At 39.0% G+C, this 25,779-nt stretch overlaps 1 protein-coding gene across 1 annotated transcript in view; it reads right to left on the bottom strand.

Moving 5' to 3' along the window:
• Window positions 1-25,779, bottom strand: part of zmp:0000001301 (rab9 effector protein with kelch motifs) — a 75,164-nt gene that overhangs the window by 12,652 nt on the left and 36,733 nt on the right. Inside the window, exons 9-15 of the mRNA XM_028804843.2 lie at window positions 22,494-22,579; window positions 20,015-20,096; window positions 16,132-16,217; window positions 14,456-14,543; window positions 10,007-10,055; window positions 4,267-4,354; window positions 3,545-3,645 (exon numbers count right to left, since the gene is read on the bottom strand). Coding sequence (XP_028660676.1) covers window positions 3,545-3,645; window positions 4,267-4,354; window positions 10,007-10,055; window positions 14,456-14,543; window positions 16,132-16,217; window positions 20,015-20,096; window positions 22,494-22,579 — 580 coding nt within the window. The remainder of the gene's footprint in view (window positions 1-3,544; window positions 3,646-4,266; window positions 4,355-10,006; window positions 10,056-14,455; window positions 14,544-16,131; window positions 16,218-20,014; window positions 20,097-22,493; window positions 22,580-25,779) is intronic.

Consider the following 25,779-nt stretch of genomic DNA (forward strand, 5'->3'; position numbering starts at 1 on the left):
AAACTTTAAATCAAGTCAACTTTACTCTCCTTTTTTGTTCATTAGTGTATTACAATTAGCTCTTGAAATGGAAACAAATAATTTAGATTTCCCTTGATTTCATATACTTTATTAATCCCAAAGGGGAAATTGTCTTTATACATGAACTTTGAGGGTCAACTGTGGTACTCTCATTTTTATTAGGTTTTTGGTCCTCATCATGATGCATTGGTCCCATTTACATCTGCAGGTGGTAGGTGCGTTCATCAGGACGTATCTGCTGTCGCGCATGCAGGAATGGCGATTCTCTTATATGGACATTTTTTTCGGGTACACCGGGAGTACAGCAATGAGGGAAAGGCAGTTTATGTTTTCCTCTTTAGAATGGAGGAAATAGTGGAAAGAAGATGCCCGATGTCACTAATTTTCTGGCCCTTCCACTAATAAAAGGGACAATTGGCCAACAGGATGTGTCATTCGACCAGAGAAGCATGAGCTAGATAGGTACTCCTGCAGTTCCTCTTCTAGCACCACTAGTGGGTGCTAAATTACTATTTTTTCCCGTTATTTCCATATACAGTATTTGCATAAATATACATCAAACAGGGATTTCCTGATTGATGTCTCAAACCTTTTCCTATTGACAGTTTTTTTTTTTTATTTATAACATTTTGATAAAGTATTTAGGAAGAAATTGAAAAAAAAAAAAGGAAAATACAGAGTATTCCTAATCTCCTCCTGGCTGCAAATCATTTGTATGCCATCCTTGGAAATATACAGTATAAGAATACCTTGACATGGCAGAATAAAAACACTAACAAGCCATAAAATTAAATAAGTTCTTTTATCGGAAAGCTTTGGCTTCTAATTAAGCAATTGGGTTGGAACAAAAACATCCAGTCAATGTAGCCCTCCAGGATTTGACCTGAGGCTCCACATCACTCTGACTGCATTTACAGCAGCACGTTAGTGCAGTGCATGGAGCGGCCAGCTCAAAGATTCACACTCCTGGGTTTGGATCCTTCATCATTTGATGTCTGTGTTGAGTTTTCTCCCTATAATTTTTTTTCTCAAGGTATGCTAGTTTTCCTCAATGTAGTTGTTAAATCAGTGTGGCATCCGCAGTAATGCGGGCTGTGCATCGGTCAGTCGATCTATGTTCCTACCCTCACCTATGGTCATGAGCTATGGGTAGTGACCGAAACAACGAGATCACGAATACAAGCGGCTGAAATGAGTTTCCTCCGTAGGGTGTCTGGGCTTTCCCTTAAAGATAGGGTGAGACGCTCAGTCATCCGGGAGGGGCTCAGAGTAGAGCCACTGCTCCTCCGCATCGAGAGGAGTCAGATGAGGTGGCTCGGGCATCTGATCAGGATGCCTCCTGGACGCCTCCCTGGTGAGGTGTTCCGGGCACGTCTAACCGGGAGGAGGCCCAGGGGAAGACCCAGGACACGCTGGAGGGACTATGTTTCTCGGCTGGCCTGGGAACGCCTCGGGATTCCCCCGGAAGAGCTAGAAGTAGTGGCTGGGGAGAGGGAAGTCTAGGCATCTCTGCTCAAGCTGCTGCTCCCGTGACCCGACCTCGGATAAGCGGAAGAGAATGGATGGATGGATGGATGGATGGAGTTGTTAAATTGGCCCCATATGGGTGTGCACATTGGTGAGTAGGTATGTGCACTCTGATGGACTGGTCATTTCTTGCCTTGCTGCCAGGACAGGCTTTGTACCCCAAAGAACATGAAATGGATTAAGCAGGTATGGGGATATTAGGAAACAAATGTTGCCAGCCAGCAAATATAAATAACACCTAAATGTGTCTGTTGCATTCTTTAAAGTATTACCTTATGACAGGTAACTTCAGTATGTGTTTTGAATATTGGAAAGCTTCCATATTAAAAACACACATGGTACCAATTATTTGTTTATATTATTATTAACTTATTTGTTTATATTATTATTAATGAATCAGACTTTATTGTTACTCTTACCTGATTTTCCTAATTGTGCTAGGTGTCTCAGTTTTAATTAAATTAATTAATGAATTAATCAATTTAATTAAGTTAGCTTGAGAATGGTGTGTTAAGTTTTAAAAAATAAATAACTAATGGCATCTAAGGTGCATTTCAAATCCAGCACAGTTCAGTGAAATCACAGAAATGTTTGCTAACTTCACCAAACTCTGCGAAATGCATTGAAGTCAATAGGGAAGGAGGAACTAAACAAGTTTGATGCAATGGTCTTTCAATTGACACAGAGGGCCAGGGAAAAGTGTGCCAATTATGCTGGACTGATTATGGTGGCCAAATATGTGATCTGAGCTGTGAAGCAGCAGTGCCTCAAAATATAAAAGATGTAGAGGGAATGAATGCCACTAACAAAATACAAACAACGGTCAGAATCTAGCAATAAGTAACTAAACATTGATCATTGTGGTCGCAGAGTTACATCCTTGGGGCACACATTGTCTTTGTCACTAAGCGGCAGCATGAGACTGGTTCAGTCCATTGTTTGACATGGATCTGGGCGCAGCTAGGATGTCTGTTTTGTTTCCGATTTAGATACTTTCATCAAGAAGAAAGAAATGCCTTGTAAACAGTAATAAATCTTTTCTTTGTTATTATTTCATAGCATGTCTTGTGTTTTCTGATACAATACAATACAGTTTATTTTTGTATAGCCCAAAATCACACAGGAAGTGCCGCAATGGGCTTTAACAGGCCCTGCCTCTTGACAGCCCCCCAGCCTTGACTCTCTAAGAAGACAAGAAAAAACTCCCAAAAAAACCTTTTAGGTAAAAAACGGAGGAAACCTTGGGAAAGGCAGTTCAAAGAGTGACCCCTTTCCAGGTAGGTTGGGCGTGCAGTGGGTGTCAAAAGAAGAGGGTCAATACAATACAATGCAGTACACAGAACAGAACAATTTCTCAATATAGTAAGAAATAAAAAATATAAAGCTTATGAGGGGAGGGCTTCTTTAAGGCTTATGTTGTTATCGTAGCTGGGCACATGGCTAATCTCCATGCATAATTAGCCATGCGGTGCTGCACTACCAGCACATAGGGATCAGTGTTATATATTTGGTAACAGTATTCGTAATATTCTTATTATGGTCAGCTAGTTTACCCCTGAATTGTAAATACTATAAATATTGAAATTTATTTTGTTATGCATTTGGCATGAAAATGCAGATAGTTGAAACAACTACGAATGGAAGAGCGGGTTTTCTCAAAGAAAAACTGTGTGCAGTTAGAGATGGGGAAAATATCACGCTGGACTTTCAAGCATGACTGGACATTTATTTATATATTTTTTCCTGATGTGCTTGTGGTCCAGCAACTGCCACTTCTGCAACGATTTTACAGTAAGCTTCTGTGATGTCATGCTGGCCTTGTGAAGCATCATGGGCCACTTTAATTAAAAGCTAGCGGCCCTGTGAACTTCCAGGAAAATATTTGACGAACACAGCACATTCACTGCAAAAACTCTTTGGCAAATTTCACCAATCAAAACTATTCGTAGACATTAAAAACTTAAAAAAAGGTAACATAATGAAAAACAGATCATACTTGTCTAATTTTTGAAATTCATTATCCAGCTCAGTAAAGACTTTTGTTATCAGGTCTGTGGTTTGATTCCTTATCGTTGTGAAGTCTCTGTGATTTGTTGGCTGTAAAAAAGTAAAGCAACGATCGGAATTATAATCAGAATTATAAATGAAACCAACAAATTGACAGTCCATTAAGCAATCCATCCATTAACAAATCTGCAAAGTCCACTAAAGGTTCATGGGGCTGGAGTTCATCCTAACTGCAGTGTCATAGTTTCAGCTACCTGCTACTCAGAATTTTACAAAGCAAGTTTATAAAGCTGGATGTATTTTTTTTAAAGAGAATGAATATGTTAAGAAATTGCATGCATCAGGTTAAATGCTTTCTTTTCCTGTAGACTGTATGGTGGCCCATTGTTAGATTTGATTAGATTAGATTTGAACCCCTGTCTTGATCGTGGCTTTTGCATTATCTCTTTGTTCCTAGAAATACATATAATAGTTTATACAAATTCAGAGTTGAAGATGAATTTGAGTGACTGAGGATGCACATGAAAGTGTGTCTTCTGATAGGCTGGCATTCAATATTGCATTAAGGGCTGGTTTATCACAGCTCTAAAAAAAATAAAAGCACAACAAATGGAAAAAAACACACACACACTATAGAAATATTAGGACAATGTCTGCATGGAGTCTTTCCACTTTTATTTTGCTCAGGTGTAAAGCAACACAAACACTTACCTGGATTGGAGGAGGTGATTCAATTCTGATGGGAAAAGGAGCCTCGGTTAGTTCATATTTGACTTTAGGAACTTTTGTTGGAGTAAATCTTCCAAATAAAAATGAAACAACATAAATACACGAGAAATAGAAATGTCAAAAATGATTCAATATACTGTGAACAGATGATGCTTAACCATCCATCCTTTCACAAACCCTCTTCAAGAGCCCAACTCAGAAACAATGGGAAAGAAACAAATCCATGGCCTGACACACACATACACACATTTGAACCAGTTGCTAATTAACATAATATCAGTGGGTGATACTGGGAGATGGGAAAAGCAAGACAAAGCAAGAACGTGCAGACTTCACACAGACTGTCCGTAGGATTTGAATCCAGCACTCTGCACCATCATGTATATACACTACTGGTCAAAACTTTGGGATCACACAGAAATGTTACGGTTTTGATCGAAATTCACACTTTTTCCATTGAGATGCCATTAAATTGACTCAGAAATACAGCCAATAAACTACTAGTGTTTACAATGGCTGTTACTGCTTGAAATAACTGATTTTTAATTCAATATTTCCATATGGCCACAAAGCCCCATTTTCAGCAGCAAGTCCTTCAGTGTCTTAATGGTCAACTCCCTTAGCTTATCCTTAATTTTGTAGCATATTTATGTGTCTGTATCTGTCCATTATCAAACCTATTCAATCCAGTTTAGGATTACAGAGGCAAGAGGCAGATCCATAAGTATGAAGCAGAAGGCAAGAGCCAAACCTGAATGGGGCATCCATGAACTCACATGAACATCCGTGAACCGATTACCTAACATGCATGTGAGAACGCAGAAAAAACATTATTAACTGTAATGATTATAAGTATCCATCTATCCATCCATTATCCAACCTGCTATATCCTAACTGCAGGGTTGTGGTGGTTTGCTGGAGCCAATCTCAGCCAACACAGGGCACAAGACAGGAAGCAGAACCTGGGCAGGGAGCCAGCCCACCGCAGATGATTATAAGTATTTAACTCACAAAATACCAATGACTGTATTTGTATTAATCATGCTGCAGAGAACTATATGATTTTATACTTCTATATGATTTGATCTCCATTTAGGTAGGAAAGGAATTATGTTTATGCACAGAATATGAGACTGATTTAATTCTTGGATGCCCCAATTTCGAAGTATCATGACAGTGGTGTGATTATTAGCTCCTGCTTGTTGATTGGGGTTGTGCCTGGGGTTGGGGACTTGTATTAAAGGACAAGAAAACTCGGCTCCGGGATTCTGATGCTCTGGGGAAATGAAGCTGAATCCCGATTGGGAGCCTGTGTGGGCTTTTGACAGAGCTCTGGTACCACAAGTGATGTCATGCTCCAAGTACTTGACAGTGGTTTGAATTAGCTGCAGCTTTGTCTTAGAGACTTTGTGGCCATTTTCCGCAAGATATCTTAATAATAATTCAGTATCTTGCGTGCATGCTTCCTCTGTATCACTACAGAGCAATAAGTCGTCGACGTACTGTATTAATGCACTTCCCCTGTTAGGCCAGAAGCCTTCCAGGTTTTGAGCAAGCGACTGTCCGTATACACAAGGAGCCTCTGTATAACCTTGTGGCATAACAGTCCAGATCCAGCGGCGATTTTGAAAAGTAAAAGCAAACCAGAATTGGGAATCAGGGTGTACAGGAATAGAAAAGAAAGCATTTGCGAGATCAATAACTGAGAAATAACATGCAGATGGAGGGATTGTAGACAGAATAGTGGAAGAATTAGGCACGATCGGTGCTCTAGGAAAGATAGCAGAATTGACTTGTCTGAGATCTTGGATGAAGCGCCAAGATCCATCCGCTTTCTTTACTGGCAGAATGGGAGAGTTGACAGGAGAAGTACTTTATGTGGATGGTTGTTCCTTGCGATTGGACAACGGGACACTCTCCACTAGTTATGCAGTGGTCAAAGGAGACCACTTACTTGAAGCAAATCGAATCTCTTCTAGTTTAAGCGCACAAGCAGCTGAGCTAATACCTCTCACCCGAGCTTGCCAGTTGTCCGAAGGGAAGGTCATAACCATTTACACAGATTCCAGATATGCCTTTGGAGTCTGCCATGACCATGGGGCATTATGGAAATTAAGGGGATTCAAAACCAGTACTGGTAAGCCCCTACAACATCAGAAATTAGTGGAATCCCTTCTCAAAGCTATAACAAAACCATCAAACCTGGCAATAGTTAAATGCGAAGCCCATACTGAGAAAAGAGACCCAATCAGTCTAGGAAACAAACTGGCTGATCATTTTAATATGCACATTTTATGTGCAAAGGGGGGAACTGAGAACGCAGAAAAAACATTATTAACTGTAATGATTATAAGTATCCATCTATCCATCCATTATCCAACCTGCTATATCCTAACTGCAGGGTTGCAGGGGTCTGCTGGAGCCAATCTCAGCCAACACAGGGTGCAGTCTCACAATCTCTCACCAAGAATAAAAGAATAAAGAAATTGTTTTTATTAAAATTGGTTTTAGACTCCCGTTGTTGATTTCGACTTCAGCACTCACACATGTCTTTGACTTGTGGGAGAAAAACTGGTGTACTTGGAGGAGGAAAGCCCAAGTGGACACGGGAAGTACATGCAAACTCTACACCCACAGCCCAGGCTTGGATTTAAAGATGGGTCTCTGGAGTTGTGAGGGAAAAATGTAGTCATTGCGCCACTGTTATACACCTTGAATGTATATGGGGAAAAAGTATTTATAATTTATTAGAATATTTTTCCATCCAAATATTATCAAACCAGTTCAATCCAGTTCAGGGTCATAGTCTATGCCAGTATCATTGGGTGCGAGGCAAGAATTCTGCTTTAGAGTGTGCCCAGTCTAAAGCCCTCCCCCCACATACTGTATTTATGGGGGGCTAGTTTAGAGTCAACAGTCTCCAGGCGTGGGAGGAAAAGTGGAGTACCGTAAGAAATCTAAATGGTCGTGGGAAGAGTATGCAGGTTTCACACATAGAGGGTCTGGGTCAGGATGTAAATCTGGGCCTCAGAAGCTGTGAGGTCATGATAAACTCTGCAACACTCTTCTATCCTCTAATATTTATAATTTAAAATTTAAAATGAAAATGTAATAAACCAATTTGATCTTGCGATATCAACATCATGCTTGCCAGTAATGGTTCCATTGTGCACATTAGCTCAATGATGAGACAAATAATGCTCAAGAAAAGTATTTAAATAAAAATTAATGATTGAGTGAGGGCTACATAGAAACTGCATGCCAGTAACAGCAATCTGGCCCAACATCCATCAAACACACTCCAAGAAACTTCAGATTTCTTGCAAAGCAAGCACTTCGAATCACATCATGTGCCTGGGGATGTGCCATGCTGTCCACCTGCATTGTCTGATTCACTTCACTCTCTGGAGAGGACACTTAGGAAAATCAGTAAATCGTTCTCTGACAAGTAAAGCTCTAAGCCATGTGCTTATCTTCACACTAATGAAAGGCTGCTGCATAATCCATCCTAGTTTTACATCGTACATTTATACATTACACTGCAGTATTTTTAGCAACTAATTATGAGCCCAGCACATAGTAGCATAAGGGAATCATTCAAATAAGTATAAGCAACTAATCAATCTTCTGCATGGCAATCTTGCCTTTATTCACATGGGATGCATTCTGGTAGCTATGGGATTTTCATAAGAACTTAAAATAACAGAAAATAAATGGAAAAGACACATAATGATGCAAATAAGCCTCAAAGAAAAGCAGCAGTGCTGCCACTACTGGTGGGTGGTTTGTCTCTTTCCAAGGGCCTTGCTGGCAACTGCATCACCATATATATATATTTATATGTATACAGTATATATATATTGTGATAGATAGGAGGTGCCACAGAGCCCTAAACTCTAAACACGAATACATAAACAGTTCCAAGTTCAAAATAAAGGGGTGTTTATTATACAAAATAACTTTTTACACTCCAGTTGAGTGTTGTTTTCCTTCCTCCCAGCTCCAAATCACTTGGACAAGGCAGTGCAGTCCCTTTTATTGAGAACCCCAAGTACTTCCGGTGCCAGGGCTTCTCCTGTTGTAAGCACTTTCACGTCATGTAGAAGTCCCAAATAGTAGGGAGTATAACTCTCTGCACCGCCCTCTTGTGGCACACACAATGACCCCAGATGGGCTGTGCTACCGGACTACAATTCCCGGTATTCCCTGCTGGTGTCCGAATGGGTATCGATATCCAGGGCTGATGCCATCTAGCACCCTGGGGGAATAAACAGCCCTCAGAGACAATCCTTTCCTGTCCTTCCCTTTTATCCTGGCTAGTAAAGGTATTGTAAATACATCCCATCAGGATGCCTGTCCATCTGCCTGGGGCTTCCCATCTAGGCAAGGAACCTTCCTCTCTCCTGGTGAGGATGTCCATCCTTCCTGTATGCCACTTACTATATATACTGATATATAATTGATATATTTGAAATTTGATGGGATTAAACATTTTGGACAGTAGGTATCCACTAATATCTCAATAAATCAATAAATTTCAAAAATGCTTTAAATGATTTGGTTGAAATTTTGTGATGTCATAGAAAAAAACTACAGTAAATTAGCTGACCTGAGTTTTTTTATTTTCAATAACATTGCTGTAACAAGTAGGCTATATTAATATACGGCATCCTTTTTTTTGGCTCAGCACTGAGAACTAATCATGAAAAAATGGGATGGTGATGGCGAGTGAAGAGGAGGAGGTGTCCTGTACAAGGAAAAGAGACTGGGTGACATACTGCATGAAAAATGAGCTGAGCAGTCAAAGAATGAAAGTGAACTGATGCTCAGGTAAGAGGTGGTTAGCACCTGTGCTATAACTCTTAGCTGCATGCCAATTGCTGTGGCTGTCACTAATCATAGGTGTGCCTTCACCACAGCTCATTTAAGGAGCCCGCCATGGCCAGAAAAGAAAGATAGGGTGAACACTGTACAAAATTCATATTTATGTTATTTCTTTTCACCGCTTCTTTTATGTACAGTTCTTAAAACTGTTCAGTTCAATTCATATACCTATAAATGTCTTTGATGTTTGCAGTAAATTAAAGGTAAGTTACTTTCAGAGTAAAGCTATAAAAATGACAGAAATGAAAATGAGAGCGTATAAACAGAAATATATGGAATAAATGGAAAAACAATTCTAATTTTGTAACTCTTTTCCATTTTTAGACTAACGCAACTTTAGAGATTCTTTTGGCCTTGAATGTTGAGCTAAAATAAAGTTTAAGATTAAACCTTCTCAACTCCCCACACTCAATAGACCATTGATTATAAAGTATAAACTGAATATTGTTCTCAAACCAGACTGCAGTACATTAATAGACTTTTAATCAGAATGACAAAAGAAGTTTCAGAAGGACATCTAGGATGGGCGTATTTTTTTCTTCATTACAACCCCTTTGTTTCCCTTCAGTAAATGTTATTTTCTGGTGATGTCTCCCATTATGTTGTATACATTTGCAGCTCACCCTTCCAGTTATCTAGTGATTTACTGCACCCATTTAATCCAATTTAGGATTGTGGGATGTCAAAGTCTATTCTGAGTTACAGCATTAGGCTCAGGGCAAGGACCCAGTTGTGAATGGGAAATCAGTTTCTTACCATTTGTTTCATCAGTAATATCAGACATTACAAGACTTTATCAACTATCCAGTAAAAAAAAAGAAAAAGAAAAAAGACATACCTATTGCTGACTCCATGGATTCCAAACCCAGACAGAATTTCTTTCATTACTTGAGTGCATAAAAAAGGACAAAGAAGAAAAAAAGTACCATATAATTGACATTACAGGGACGCAAAAGGCTTTTGATTAGGGTGCATGTGGTATTCATCCTTTCATCCATCTTCTTTGGATTCTTGGGAATGGCATGGAGAATAAATATTATATGAAATGATAAGTATAATTGGACCCTGCTGATTTAAGGTCTTTAATTTTAATATCCTATTCAGTATGTAGGCCGTACCATTTTAACAGGATAATATTGTGCTAGCTGTAGATTTAAATGAGGAAGGAGAAACTCTCAGTCTAGTTCTTACATTTCTGCTTTGAATGCCTTATTTCCCATTTCACCTTTCCCATAATTCTCTCTGTTCAGTTATAGACCGCTGCTAAAGGGCTACCCTTTCTGTTGCCTGTGTCTTTAAATCTTTAATAATCTATGGCTTGTTGCTAGCATGTGCCTTTACTGGTTTAATACGGATTATGGTGCCCATGCAGACTGAGTACAGTCAGATCTCCACATTTGCAGAGGGCACTTGACGACTTGACGTCACTTCTACAGCTGACACCATAGCTCAGCATCAAGAAAAAGCGAAAAGGTCCAGGTTGTAAAATTTATCCACTGCATTCCATGACACACAGGGTTGCTAGACATCCTAATTTGAGCGGGACTGTCCCAAGTTCAAGAGACAAATCCAGAGTCCCACATTGCCCGCATGTAGAAAAAAAATCTTACTTCAATTCTTATATTGAATATCTAGTTAAAGAGAGTCGCTAAATTTTTGTAGACAGCCTGGTGTACCACCTTTTATGAATACAGGGAGTCCTCGGGTTACAAGGTTTCGACATACAACATTTCGAGTTTGCAGTGCTCACTACCATAAAAACTTGAAAAAATTGAGACATGAGTGTTTCGGCTCACGCCATTAGCGTCGTACTTACAGACTATGTGGGTGAACTAGTTTGGTTGCACGCAGCGGAAAAATACGCAGTAACGCAGCATATGAGTGAGGGAGTTGGCGAACTAGTTTCGTTGCACATGGAGGAAGTGGTCCGTTTGTGTGGCATTGTTTGGCGACTTTGTGGTCCTTATCATGGCTCATGATATCATGGCTAAATGAAAGTCAGAGTCTTCAGATGGTAGTGCTTCAAAGAAGAGGAAAGCCATGATGATGGAAGTGAAATTAGACATTATATAGAGATCAGAAGGAATAAAAGTAAGGAATTTTTTTACACATATTTTTTGTCATTTTTTTCTGTTACTACAATACAGTGTACAGTACAGTATATTTATGTCCTTTATCTGTGGCTTAGTTCTGTTTTTATGTTCTAGATTATGATTTTTTAAATTTGTTAGGATAGGTAAGTGACTTAGGCTAGGGTATGTTTTGACTTACACCAAAATTCGGGTTACATCACTGTTGTAGGAACGGAACTTTGTCGTAACCCGAGGACCCCCTGTATAATTTTTAACTGTCAGCTGAATCCAAGTGTTTAAATTGTGTGTGTTTGTGCACGTCGTGTGCTCGTGTCGTTGTATGTTTGTGGAGAATGATCATTTAAAGAGTACTATTGTGATTATTCCATGACTATTTTATATATGTTCTCTTCTATATATGTACTTTTTAAATATAGTTATATGTCAAAATTATACATGTTTATATGTCTATATCCATCCATCCATCCATTTTCCAACCCGCTGAATCCGAACACAGGGTCACGGGGGTCTGCTGGAGCCAATCCCAGCCAACACAGGGCACAAGGCAGGAACCAATCCCGGGCAGGGTGCCAACCCACTGCAGGACACACACAAACACACCCACACACCAAGCACACACTAGGGCCAATTTAGAATCGCCAATCCACCTAACCTGTCTATAATTAGACTTTAATTAAAATGATCTATTTTTTTGTCTTCCTTAGTTCTTTAACATCTTTTTTTTGGTAGCTCGACATAGTGGCTGTCCCGATCTGTGATTTTGGACATCTGGCAACTCTGCATGACACCAAACGTTTTGTGGAATTGTTCTAAAAATATGAAGCACACTTCATTTAAACAATGCGATTCAAGAACAATCTCAGACATTTTAACACCTTCCATGGCTTGTTGTTGGATGAATTAAAATAAAGGAAAAGTCAACTTCCTATCACAATGTTTCTGCAACATAAAAATACTCCAACCCCTCAATCAGAAATCTTCTTCATCTCCAGGAACAGAAACTCCGACAGTAAGCAGTTAACCTTGTGTGATACCTCATTTTTTTTCTCCATTCATATAAATTGTTTACTTGTATTTGTTAAGAGTGTTAAGTTGTATTTTTCATTTCTTGTTTGTTTTGTAAAATGTATACAAGTACTGTACTGTATATGGAAACTTATAAACTTCCATCCATCCATTATCCAACCTGCTATATCCTAACACAGGGTCATGGAGGTCTGCTGGAGCCAATCCCAGCCAACACAGGGCGCAAGGCAGGAACAAACCCCGGGCAGGGTGCCAGACCACCGCAGAACTTATAAACTTATTAAAAAAATTATTATTTTAAATGTATTTATTAATTACAGATCTAAATCTCTTTCACATTGCATTAAAGGTGTTGTTTATCTGTTTTACATACACTAGTTATATTCGCTTATGTGAAAAAGATTTAAAATTGCATAACAAGTGATCCATCAGATATCCATCAGATTTTGCCAGTGGTATTGATACAGAACCCCCATGAATATTGAGGCCTTAGTTTATAGTACAAAGATAAATTAGGTTGAATTTCATTTGTCACATACAAATACAAACTGTGCACACAGTACAATCTGTAGCGAAATGCGTAGTTGCAAAACTCCAAGTCTGTGCATTTAATAGTAATATAAACGACAATAACAATAATAATAACAGGACTTTATACATACCAAGAAAATCATTAAGTGAAATGAATGTAAAATCAAATATGTAATAAATAATAACTAAATAAATAACTTAATAACTTATATGTTAGAGATTTATACAAATGAGTGATACATGGACTGACAGTCCATGCTAATTATAGAATGATATGATGGCTGGCATTCACAGTAAAAGCAGTAATGAAGCTGAACTATTGTGGGTAAAACTATTTTGAGGTGGCTCAAACTTTCAATAAATTCTCTCAAAGGTTTAAAACACATGACCTTAACTTCAGATACTATGGACCAATAAATGTTCTACACAGGAGACCATAAATCGGCACCTGCGTCTCATTCCTGTGCAGAACATGTCTGCCTAATATCCCACTCTATATTTCAGATTTCTCTTGTCATGCAACTAGTGACCAGTCTTATTCCATTGGCCAAAACTGCACATCCAGAAGCCTTAAATGACTTCAGATCACTTACCTTAAATTCTCATATCTTAAAATCCTGACTCAATGAATACCACACAAATTAAAGGTTAGCGGTGAAAACTCAAAGCTGAGGAGAAAGGTATTGGCCCTACAAATGAAAGCACCTTGGTCAGAAGTTTTTGTCATATGGAACTATTACAAAAGATGCATCAAACAGTAGGCTGTGCCTGAACTTAAACTTTTAAAGAAAAAAAAACTCATAAGAGACGTGTGAATTTCATCATGTTAAAGAAAAGACCTCACGAGAAACTAGTTAGAGCAATCCACAAGTAATTTAAAGATGGTTTACTGCTGACATGGTTTTGTTCTTAAAAGTTTTGCCAAGCAATTTACTGAATCTTTGGCCTGTGACCTTACTTAACATTCACGACTTTCATTTTATTCTACCCTCAATTTCATTTTTTTGCCTCCCACTAAACAAAACACAGAACATCCAATTTTCACATTGTAGGTTTGGTGTAGATCTTTCTCTTGAGGTTTCAAAAATTGGTACTGTTAAAAATAGCAAAAAATACTAGATGTTGATCAGAGGAGCAAGTGCAAAATTTTAAGTTCAGGATGGGTCAGATTACTGACAAAGGCAACAATAAAAATAGATTTTTAAAATTATTTTAATGAAAATTACAAATGTTATTATTCAAGTTTAAATATATTTGTGTCAAAATACAGTAATCTTGTATTTTACATTCAATAGAAATTGCTCCAAAAATGGAAAAAAAAACTGAAGCTGGTGTGATGGCCAATCCATTTACATTAATTTTCTGAACCTGCTATCTCCATAGCAGAATCCTGAGGAACCCCTGACCTTCTCATCAACAATGGACATAAAACAGAAGCTAGCCTTGGATAAGAGATCGGCCATCGTAAGACACATCCTGGACAAGTGTAAAGCCTCCAGATTAACCTAACATGTACAGATTAGGAATTTGGAAGGGAAACTGAATGTCTGCAGGAAATTGAAACAAAACGGGGAAAACATGTCCTGTATTACTGTGCAGACCACTCGGAACTTATTTAACAAAAAAAGGAAACTTACTTGGCTGCCTTTCAGAAGGATTTATTAGCTTCATCACTTTCAAATCATTAAACTCCTGCTCTTCATTAACTCCTCCAAATATGTACATCTAAACCATAAAAAATAAGAGTGGTATATAACCAACAGCAATGATAGCAAAAGTATATAAGAACCTAGCAAAATTAAAAATTCTAATGTTTGAATTCTGTCAAGTTTATTGTAATGTGTAGATGGAATAATAATATTCATCCTTTCTTGTCTCCTCAGAAGAGTTGACAAAAATACAACACAAAAAAAATTAAAATATATATATATACAGTAGTTATCATGTAGTATATACATAACCTATGGACAACATTAAACTCACTGACAGGTTCTAATGAATGACGTTGGATATCTCTTTACAATGGCACCTGTCGGGATATATTAGGCAGCAACTGGGCAGTCAGTTCTTGAAGATGATGTGTTGGAAGTAAGAAAAATGGCCAAGTATACAGTACAGATCCGAGTGACTATGATATGGCCAAATCATGATGGCTAGATGAGTGGGTCTGAGCACCTCCAAAAAAGCAGCAGATTTTGTGGGGTGTTTCCAGTATGAAGTGGTCAGCACCTTCCAAAAGTGGTCCAATGAAAGATAACAGGTCTACCAGCAAACAGGGTCAGAGGTGCCCAAGGCTTATTTATGTGCATGGGGTTGAAGGCTAGTCCATCTGGTCCAATCCCACTGAAGAGCTACTGTAGAACAAATTGTTGAAAAACTTAATGCTGGCCATGAGAGAAACGTGTCAGAACCACATTGCATCACACTGATGAATCACATTTTCTTATTGGATGTGTGCATCAGAACTGGATCAAGGAGCAATGGTAAGGTTGACTTGGTAGGATGAACCACTGATCATGTAGTTGACCAGGTGCATGTGCATTGTTTCCCTTGGGAGGAGATGACAGCAGGGTGCATTATGGGAAGAAGGCAAGCCGACAGAGGCAATGTGATTCTCCGAGCAATGTTCTGCTAAGAAACCTTGGGTCCTAGCATTCATGTGGATGTAACTTTGACATGTACCACCTACCTAAAGATTGTTGCAGACCACATTCACCCCTTCATGGCAACATTATTCCCTGATGACAATGGCCTCTTTCAGCAGGATAATGCGCCCTGCTACACTACAAAAAATTGCTCAGGAATGATTTAAGGAACATGACAAAGAATTCAAGGTGTTGACTTGGCCTTCATATGGCCCAGATCTCAGTCTGATTGAGCATCTGTGAGGTGTGCTGAAAAACTAAGTCTAATTCATGGAGGCCCCACCTTGCATCTTATTGGACTTAACGGATCTGCTGCTAACGTCTTGGTGCAGATACCACAGCACACTTCCAGAGATCTTGTGGAGTCCATGCCCCAACAGGTCAGAGCTGTTTGAGTGGCATGAGGGGTCCTACACAATATTAGGTGGGTGGTTTTAAAGTTGTAGCTGATTGGTGCATATGCACCACTTCTCGTGTTACAATATTTGAATTCTTATATTTGACCATTCAGCAACCTTATGACTTATGAATGGGAACTGCCTCTAAACCTAATGGTGTGAGTACCAATGGCCCTGTAATGCTTCTCAGAAGATGATTTTAATGTTGAACTTCTGTTAGCTCAGCTATTTGTTAACAGATACATTTTTAGATGCAAGGCTTTTACTTACATGACTGTGAAGAATAAAACTGGAGTGTCCATGCCTGCGTGAAGGAGGAATTCCCACATAGAGGGGCACTTTCCATTTCATCTTTGCTGTAATAAATCAGTAATACACACAATGTATGCGGCTATGGCGTACAGACAGTTTTGTTGTATTTTGCTATGTTTTAAAGCAGCACAGCTTACTTGGTACAAAGGCAGGTTACAGTAATGGACTATGCATGGTTTACACATTGAATCAAATCTGGAACTGAACCAGCCAACGAGTGCTTTATAGACAGCTCTGAAACATATGAATAAAACTAAATAACTAAATCACATTGCCTAATAAGCAGCATAAGAGGAAATGTCACAAAAAATCTGTAGGAATCATACAGTATTAATCCACAATAATAAAAGAACAAGCGTCTGTGTGTGTTTGCCTGTGTGTCTCTGTGTATGCCTAATTGCTAGAGTTAGGAAGAAGGATTTAAAGATAAGCAAAACATGTAGAAGAAGGGTCAGAAAAATGAAAAATGGCAAAAATATCAAATAAGAGTCTAAAGTTAGAAAACTTGTCTTATCTGCCTTTTCTGTTGTCCACTGTAGTACTAGGGTGTTGTACCGTGTTAGCCATTATGAATGTAGAGAAAACATTACATCTTGCCTGAAGAAGGGGCCTGAGTTGCCTCGAAAGCTTGCATATTGTAATCTTTTTAGTTAGCCAATAAAAGGTGTCATTTTGCTTGGCTTTTCTCTGTTGTCCACTGTTATACATTGCATGGTAGCGACTTTCTTGCACCCAGTCAGGCCACGTGAATGAAGCTTATAGCTGTGATGCTAGTGACCAATAACTTTGTGTGGTGGGTATTGGATAAGTAAAAACACCAATAAAAGGCATGCATGTCGAGAAACTAAAGCCCAGACGTGACTAGGCTAGAGTTACTAAACCAGGCCAATGCAGTAGTGACCACCGGTATATTTTACCAGCAAAACACTTCAACTATAAGAATGCTCAGTTCAGTGAGCAATGCCAAGAGGAAGCACTAAAACGGGTGGCTCTAATTGAAGATGAAAACGCAAAGGTAATTATTGTACCGACCCAAATGGACATCCCATGTATTAAATAAAATAATGAAGTATACAATGATTATTTAGATTTTGTCTTAGATGTGTAGCACAGCTAATTAAAATATTAATATCATAACAATTCATTTACTGCCATGATTCAAACTTATTTTGTAGGCACCATTAAGGAAACAGCTTCTTGTCCGGCCAGAGGCATATACAGTAATGGATGGACCAGCGAAAGCTGGAGGCCAGGAGCAGTTCCATCCCTCATACGACGGGTAACAGTAGTCCTTCTGAGGCATCCCAGTTTGGAATCCCGCAGGGTTACATGGGAATTGGAGTTCAGCATTGCAGCCCTGTCTGGGTCCCTGGGTGCCATTAGAGGGCACATTTGGGGGAGGACCTCTTTGGTTTCCATATGACTCAGAAGTGCTTCCAAGAGGAAATACCGTGACACCAGAAGCTCTCCCGGTTCCAGCTTAAAAGGTGACACTCAACAGGAGGAGTGGAAGGAGAGAACAATGATTCACTGGCTTTATAATTGTGGTTTGGTTGTTTGTGCATGTTTGGTGATTTATTTGTAATAAAATCCTTTATTTCAACCCAAGACTGTATTGGGGGCAATATTGTGTCCGAGGTCTGGGGCTCAATTGTCACCTTTGTGGTCACAATTTATAAAATGCAGTGCACACAGCAATGTGAAAAACATACACCAACATGAGTGGTGGGAAGGGGGGAATCAAAGATGGACAGAAGCACCAGTTCACTGCAGGACACATTTCTTCATATGGGGCTGTTTTAGAGATGTCAAACAACCTAACCTGCAAATTTTTGGGATGCAGGAGCAAAAGGTGAGTATCTATAAAAAAAATGAACACATATGGGGAAAACAGGCAAGCACTCCATACAATATTTACTGACCAGGTGAGCCTTTAAGCCTTGGTGCTGTAAAACTCCTCTAGTGTCCTCCCATAGTATCCCCCTATATGCTGAAAATGTTGGCTGCATATGATGTCAAAGCCATTATCATTTTGATATTTTTCGTACAAAAAGTCCTGGGTAAAGAACTGAACCAAACCCAGCACAGATGAACCATAGATATCACTGAGGCGTGGTGGATTAATGGACGGCCATCTAAAGAACAAGATAGTTCAGTCTTTGACTCTGAGCTACTGTGACCCTGAGAAAGTCACTTCACCTCTATGTAGTACCATTTTTATAAAAACAATATGTGAATAACTATCCTGAAGTTCTATCTATCTATCTATCTATCTATCTATCTATCTATCTATCTATCTATCTATCTATCTATCTATCTATCTATCTATCTATCTATCTATCTATCTATCTATCTATCTATCTATCTATCTATCTATCTATCTATCTATCTATCTATCTATCTATCTATTTCTCTGGACTGTTAAAGTGCTTTGAGACACTGCTCACTGCAGAAACCTACCTTCATGAAAAGAGATTACTTAGTCCCAGCAACCCTATTTAACTCTTTTCAGTGAATCCCACTGGAACACAGACATGACCATGGACACAAAGTATTAGACTGTACAGCATAAAGAAGTCAGTGCTGACTCCACAACTACCAACTCACAGTGTGGCCCTAAGCAAGCCACCTAACCTGCAAGTGCTCACATCTGAGAAATATGGAAACTGTACTGTCATGCTTTGGAATGGTGCTTTATTTTGGACAGTTGTAATTTAAAATAAAATCTTGATTTCTGTGTGGTCACTTGAAGATTTGCCATGAAAAATACACATTCAGTTTAGGTAGTAATATTAATCCAATAATCTTAAGTATCAAAAAACCATTGTGGAAGGCGGCCAGAACTCTTGCCCGGCCAGGACGCCCAGAGTGTGGAAGGACCAGGGGAGAGTATTTTTGAGACAGTTTCTCCCCTGGACCGACAGAGGGCAGCCCCCCTGGTTTCCAGCAGGGCCACAGGTCATAAGCATGGGAGCTCAACCCTGTTGGAATCCGTGGTTACCGCACATGGACCTTTCCAGGGCCTTATTTGGCCACACTTCCGCCACACCCGAAAATGTGTCCGAAAGAAGCTGGTTAGGCACCTGGTCCTTCCAGGTGCCTTATAAAAAGGGGCCAGTCCCACCATTCAGGGGCCAGAGTTGGGAGGAACAGGACAAAGCATGAGGAGGAGTGGAGGCAGAAGGACTGGTGGTGAGAAGGGACTGTGGTGGTGTGTCGCGTCGTAGTGCTGGTGGTTGTACATTTTTATTATAAATAAACACGGGTGGTGAGTTGAAATTGTGTCCTGCCTGTCTTTGTCCGGGTTAGGGTGGCGGTACGCCCCCTGGTGGCGCCCCACCATCTAAACTCACTGTATGCTGTACAGAAAGATCAAATATTTAAAATTAACTAGATGTTTAAGCACACTTTGACTTCTAATCCAGAAGCTGTCTTGAACATCTAAACAACACTGCAGACATCACAACACTGATTTCTGATTAGCCTGCCCTGTAAGAAGAGAACATGGTGTTCATTACAGGGCACATTCTGTGAAATGGTAACCATACCACACCTCTGTATATTTGGAAGAAAACAAAATGTTTAGTACGGAATGTATGAGAAGCATAAAGTACATTTGAAACTATACTGAATATCTGACTCTTGTAAATACTGCACATGGTTAATTCTCTTGAAATTAAATCAACAAGGAAAAACAGACAGGCTATAATTCAAGATAAATGTTATACCATTTAATATTTATTTAAACGTTTAGGTTTCTTATTTATGACTTTCTTCAATTCCTCTGCAATTCTAAACTACACCACTAGGTGGAGGAAATGTAGAGCTTTGCCATACATACCAATGCTTAGCTTGAAAATGTCATTTGTTGCTGAAAGGGCACTACTTTGAGCACTGGGGTTTCCTCCAAAAAGGTAGATATCCTTAAGTAAAAAAAATAAAAATAAGATGAATATTTCAATTTAGTTCAATTTTAGTTTTATATAACACTCTTTTAAGTAGGCTTAGAGCACTTACACTGAGTTGTAAATATAAAATAGGCAGTATGGTGTAGTGGTTAAGGCTTTGGACTTCAAACCCTGAGGTTTGGGTTCAAATCCTGCTAATGACACAGTGTGACCCTGAGCAAGTCACTTCACCAGTCTGTGCTCCAATGGGAAAAACAAATGAAATGTAACCACTTGTATCTTAAATGTAAGTCGCCTTGGATAAAGTCGTCAGCCAAGTAAGTAAATGTAATGTAGTTAAATGAAAAAAACAAATCGATTCAGCAAATGTGCCTTTTTTTAAATTGCATCATGCTTGTTTAAAGGAACTGTTTAAATGAAGATCAAAGTTTGACATGTCCACCTACATAAAAAACATTTCATGTACTTACTTTTATACACACCAGTCAGCCACAAAATTAAAACCACTTGCCTAATATTGTGAAGGTCTGACCCATCAAGGTATGGACTCCACAAGACCTCAGAAGGTGTCCTGTGGAATCTGCACCAACACATTAGCAGCAGATCCTTTAAGTCCTGAAAGTTGTGATTTGGGTCCTCCATGAACTTGTTTTTCCAGCACATCGCACAGATGCTCCCTTGGACTGAGATCTGGGGAATTTGGAGGCCAAGTCAACACCTTGAATTCTTTGTCATGTTCCTCAAACCATTCCTGAGCATTTCTTGCAGAGCAGCGATGCACCTTATCCTGCTGAAAGAAGCTACTGCCATCAGAGAATACTGTTTCCATGAAGAGGTGTACATGGTCTGCAACTATCTTTAGGCAGGTCGTACATGGCAGGGTAACATCCATATCAATGCCAGAAGCCAGGAGAACATTGTTCAAAGCATCACACTGTCTCTGAATGCCATCTTCCCATAATGCATCTTGCTGCTATCTCTTTTCCTAGGTTAATGACACATGCTCACCCGGCCATCCACATTTTCTAAAAGAAAATGTGATTTATCAGACCAGGCATTCTCCTTCCATTGCTTCATGGTCCAGTTCTGATGCTTACATGCCCATTGTTGGTGCTTTTGGTGGTGGACAGGGGTCAGCACAGGCACGCTGACCGATCTGTGGTTACACAGCCCCATATGCAGCAAGCTGACACCTTTCTCTCATGGCCAGCTTTAAGTTTATCAGCAATTTGTGCCAGAGTAGCTCTTTGGTGTATTAGACCAAACCAGCTAGCCTTTGCTCCCCACGCATATCAGGTTCACCAGTTGTCCTTTTTTAGGCCACTTTTGGTAGATACTAACCACTGCATATCAGAAACACCCAACAAGTCCTGCCACTTTGGAGATGCTCTGACCCTGCTGTCTAGCCATCACAATCTGGCCCTTGTCAGAGTCGCTCAGACCCTTACGCTTGCCGATTCTTCCTGCTCCCAATGTATCACTTTCAAGAACTGGCTGTCACTTGGTGTCATTGTAATATGATAATCAATGTTTTTCACAAAACTGCCAGTGCTTTTAATTTTATGGCTGATCGATCCACTGTATATATATTTATATCTATCTATGCATAATGTACAAGGTATTTTAAAAACAAACAGTAGTCATAAATTTTGTATTGATTCCTCCAAAAGGATTAATTTAAGAAACATCAATTACATAAATTGAGAAAAATTAAAAAATTTAAAGAAATAATGCTAAGTTACAACCATTTGTAAGTGAAACAATGTGAAACAGAAACTCTGATAAATGACATTATACAAAAATATTAAGAATATACATTTAAAAAGAAAGCCAATTACAGTCTAATATAAACTTAAAGTGTTTTTGTACACTTGGCACCCAGGGATATTCAGGAGAATTTGCCCAGGGTTACAAAGATGGTGATTTCATGTTCAGCGTCTAAGCTATTAGGAGCCCTTCTGGGTCTCTGGTTTCACCCTCAAGTGACATACACTCCATATATAAGTAATCTTTTTGCCACTGTTCCTTTGGGTATTTTGCTATTGTCACAAGAAGCAAACTGTTGCCAAATGCTAGTAAAGAGCACACTGTAACATTAGCTAGAAGAAAATGATTAACATCATTTTGTAATTGTAATGATTGACATCCACAAACAGATGAATGATTGTGCCAGAAACTCTTTCAAAGAGGAGGTTATCTGTCACATACTCTTCAGCTGTCTGTTTGACTGACTACACTTACAGAGCAATCCAACTGAAAAGGTGTAAAAAATCCCACTTGGTTAGGGAACTTCTCTCAGCTCCCCACCTATATCCACCTTTAAGTTTCCATAATCTACCTATATAAATGTGGCAGCTGACGTGCTTACATTATCTCTCTATAACAGTCTGTTTATATAAATATCCAACTGACCTTGTCGTGATGAGCTGTGAAACTCTGACCTGCACATCCACGAGGTATCTCACCCTTCACCTCACACTTGGTCCATGTGAGAGTTCCTAATTCAAACAGAAATACATTTTAGAATATATACGTTAAGATATTGCATACATACTCTCTGCCCTCTCATGTTCTCCAGTCTGTACTCACAGACTCAGTATTGCCTAGTTTTACATCATTTATAAAATTAATTCATTCCAACAGATATAAGGCACAGTGTCACAGATGGAAGGAAATGTCATCTCATTTTAAAAAAAGGATATGGTGCATTTCTGGAGTCAGCTCAAAGCACACAAAAATAGGAAGGTCCTAGCAAATGTTTGATTTTCATATTGCCTTAGAACAGGACACAAGCAGTGCCAGCATGCAACAACACAGGTGCCAGTACTGCATGGCAGCTGATAAAATGATGACGCAATCAAAGCTCTTGACTCTAAATAGAATAAAATGCTTCTGGTCATTCAAAGGTGGAACCACAAGTGAAGTCTCTGAGAAAACTTGCTAAAAAGAACCTCAGAAATTTATGTAGTAACTTTTTTTGGGGATCAATTAAATATGACCTGTTTTACAGTGTCTTTCAAGTCAGTCAGTCAGTCAGTCAAGCAGTCAGTCAGTCTATCTATCTATCTATCTATTGTCACAGGAGGCTGGGGTCAGACCCAGCCAGGATGCCTGGAAGGACCAGGAAGTGGTCTATACGCCCCCCAGGCCACGAGGATGCCCTGGATGTTGAGGGGACCATGGGAAAGGAGCAAGAAGGCTCAAGCCCACTGAAGCTCCGTGGCTACTTCCAGGGGGCGCCCCAAGTACCGTGGAGCCTAGGAGATTGACACTTCTGCCACACCTGGGAAGGTGGAGGAAGGACCTTCCAGGAATGCCCGGAGTGCTTCCGGGTGCAAGGGCAGCACTTCCACCACACCAGTCGGAAGAACATCATCAAGCACCTGGAGCACATCTGGGTGGAAAAAAAAGGGGCCGGAGTCGGGTGGAGGAGGACAAGGTTGTCTGGGAGGAGTGGTAGTACCAGAAGAGAAGTGTTTTGTTTGTGGTCTTGGTGTGCTTTTGGACTGTGTTTTGTCTGTGGGTACGGAGAAGGCGTAGCCCACAGACGAAGAAAATAAAAAGTATTTGTTTATTTTACACGTGCTTCCCATGTCAGTCTGTGTCGGGTCGGGCACAATACAGCATCTTTTCTTACACTAACTATCTATCCATTTTATCTATCTATCTATCTATCTATCTATCTATCTATCTATCTATCTATCTATCTATCTATCTATCTATCTATCTATCTATCTATCTATCTATCTATCTATTTCTATGTACAGTGGATTCAGAAAGTGTTCAGACTCCTCTGCCTAATTCACAATTTACTATGTTGTAGATTTAATTTTAAATTGACAAATATGCCATCAACCTAAACTCAAACTCCCACTAATCTGAATTATAAAATTTCTTTCATTTCTGTCTATTTTATTGTTCAATTTCTCTGTGCTTTCATTAACAAAAGTTTATTGTTAAGCTTTTTAATACAACAGGTGCAAATCTGTCTATTGCATATCTGTGCTAGGAAGACATTTGGCTTGGTGATGTGCAGATATAAGGAGCATACAGTGCATGGCAATGAGATAAAGTTGCATCTTCTGTTTGTTTGTAAAGTTATTTGTTATTTGCTAATATAACTGGATTAAAAGCTTGTTTTTAGTTGGTGGTAAATGTGCATGAGTATCTTTCTATAGTGTGGTTTTCACTTTTTTCCTGTTTTTATAATTTGCACAGGAGTAAAGCTTGTGCATGTGTGGTGAATGACTGTCTTCTGGTGTAACCATCAGTGATCACGGTCTGTGAGGACTTTATGGGAGTTTAATTTATGTGACCCAGAGATACACCTCAGACAAAGCTGAAGCCTAGGTGAGCGTAACAGTTGGTAAAATATATAACAAGCTGCTAAAAGATGAAAACACAGGCAGGAGGAGTTTGACCTTTTACGCTTCCATAGAAAGAGTCATGCAGAGAGAATTTAGTTAGGCAGAGTCCTTGTGGTCATCATGTTTAATCCACAATGGACAGAAGCAGATATCACACTGTGCTTGGTGAAGCAGGGGGACTGTTAAAGGGTTATAGAAACCACCATCAAGTGCCAATACTCTTATGAAGATCGGGCAGTTTTAAAGTTTTGTCTGCTGTAGATAGAAGCACAAAGAAAGACACTGCACAGACATGACTTGAATTAAAAAATATTTTAAAATTTTACTTTTAACAAAAAGAGGAAAAAAAAAAAAGAAAAATTCATTGCAACCATTTAGGGTGGTCAAATTTGGTAATCCTTAAGGTTATTTTAGTGGTTTTTCCTGAATTGTTTCTCAGCTTTGTTTCAATAGTCAATAATTTTGCTTTACTATTTCTTTTCATTTTACAGCCTTTTTTGTTACAATAAGTGATGTCTATTGTATTTATTTATTTATAATAAATTTTGACATGGTTTGAGAGGCAGTGGTGTTTATATTTTTAGGGAGAGATGAAACAGCAGAGGTCTGATACATTCAAGTCTAGTAGATATTTTCTCAAAATCAAACTTTTAATCAAATATTGTAGGTAAAAAGTGTGACAAAGTCATAACTAAATAAATCCCTTTAAATCTTATTTATTCCTAATATTCTTTTTACCAGAACTGCAAAGGTTGTTTTACAGATGGACCAGAAAATTCTCATTGTTAAAAATAAAACTTTATTATAATACTTAAAGCATTTCTCTTTTAGTCTTACTTAAAATACTCCTTAAGAAGCATTGCACTTGTCCCAGCAATTCACAGATTTCTGGAAAGTGTTCTGCACTCATCTTTTGTTGCCACATCTAGAGCCTCTTCCTTTTTTAACTTGCTTTATTCTATGGTAGCAAATCTAACCTTAAGTCTCAATTTTAATTTTGGGACATACAGCAAGATTTGGCAAAAATAGAAGGGGTGAATAATAAACCACATTGTTTTTAGTCAAAAACTCTGTCTGACAACACAGTGTGTGTATGATCATTGTCATCACGCAAGATTTAGTTTTGGGTGCACTGCCTCTGTGGACGTTTTCCCTGATGCTTTTTCGTAGACACATCATCAGATCAATGTAATGTCATTGATTAACAGCCTGTTTACAGAGAACAAACTCTGTCAAAGTTGATAAATGCTATCAACATTATCTCTTGAAAATCTGCCAAGTGCAATAGTGAAAGAAAATCACACAGGTTACATGTGTGATTGTAGAATAAT

This window comes from Erpetoichthys calabaricus, chromosome 7 (genome assembly GCF_900747795.2).
Source record: "Erpetoichthys calabaricus chromosome 7, fErpCal1.3, whole genome shotgun sequence".
Lineage (NCBI taxonomy): Eukaryota > Metazoa > Chordata > Cladistia > Polypteriformes > Polypteridae > Erpetoichthys > Erpetoichthys calabaricus.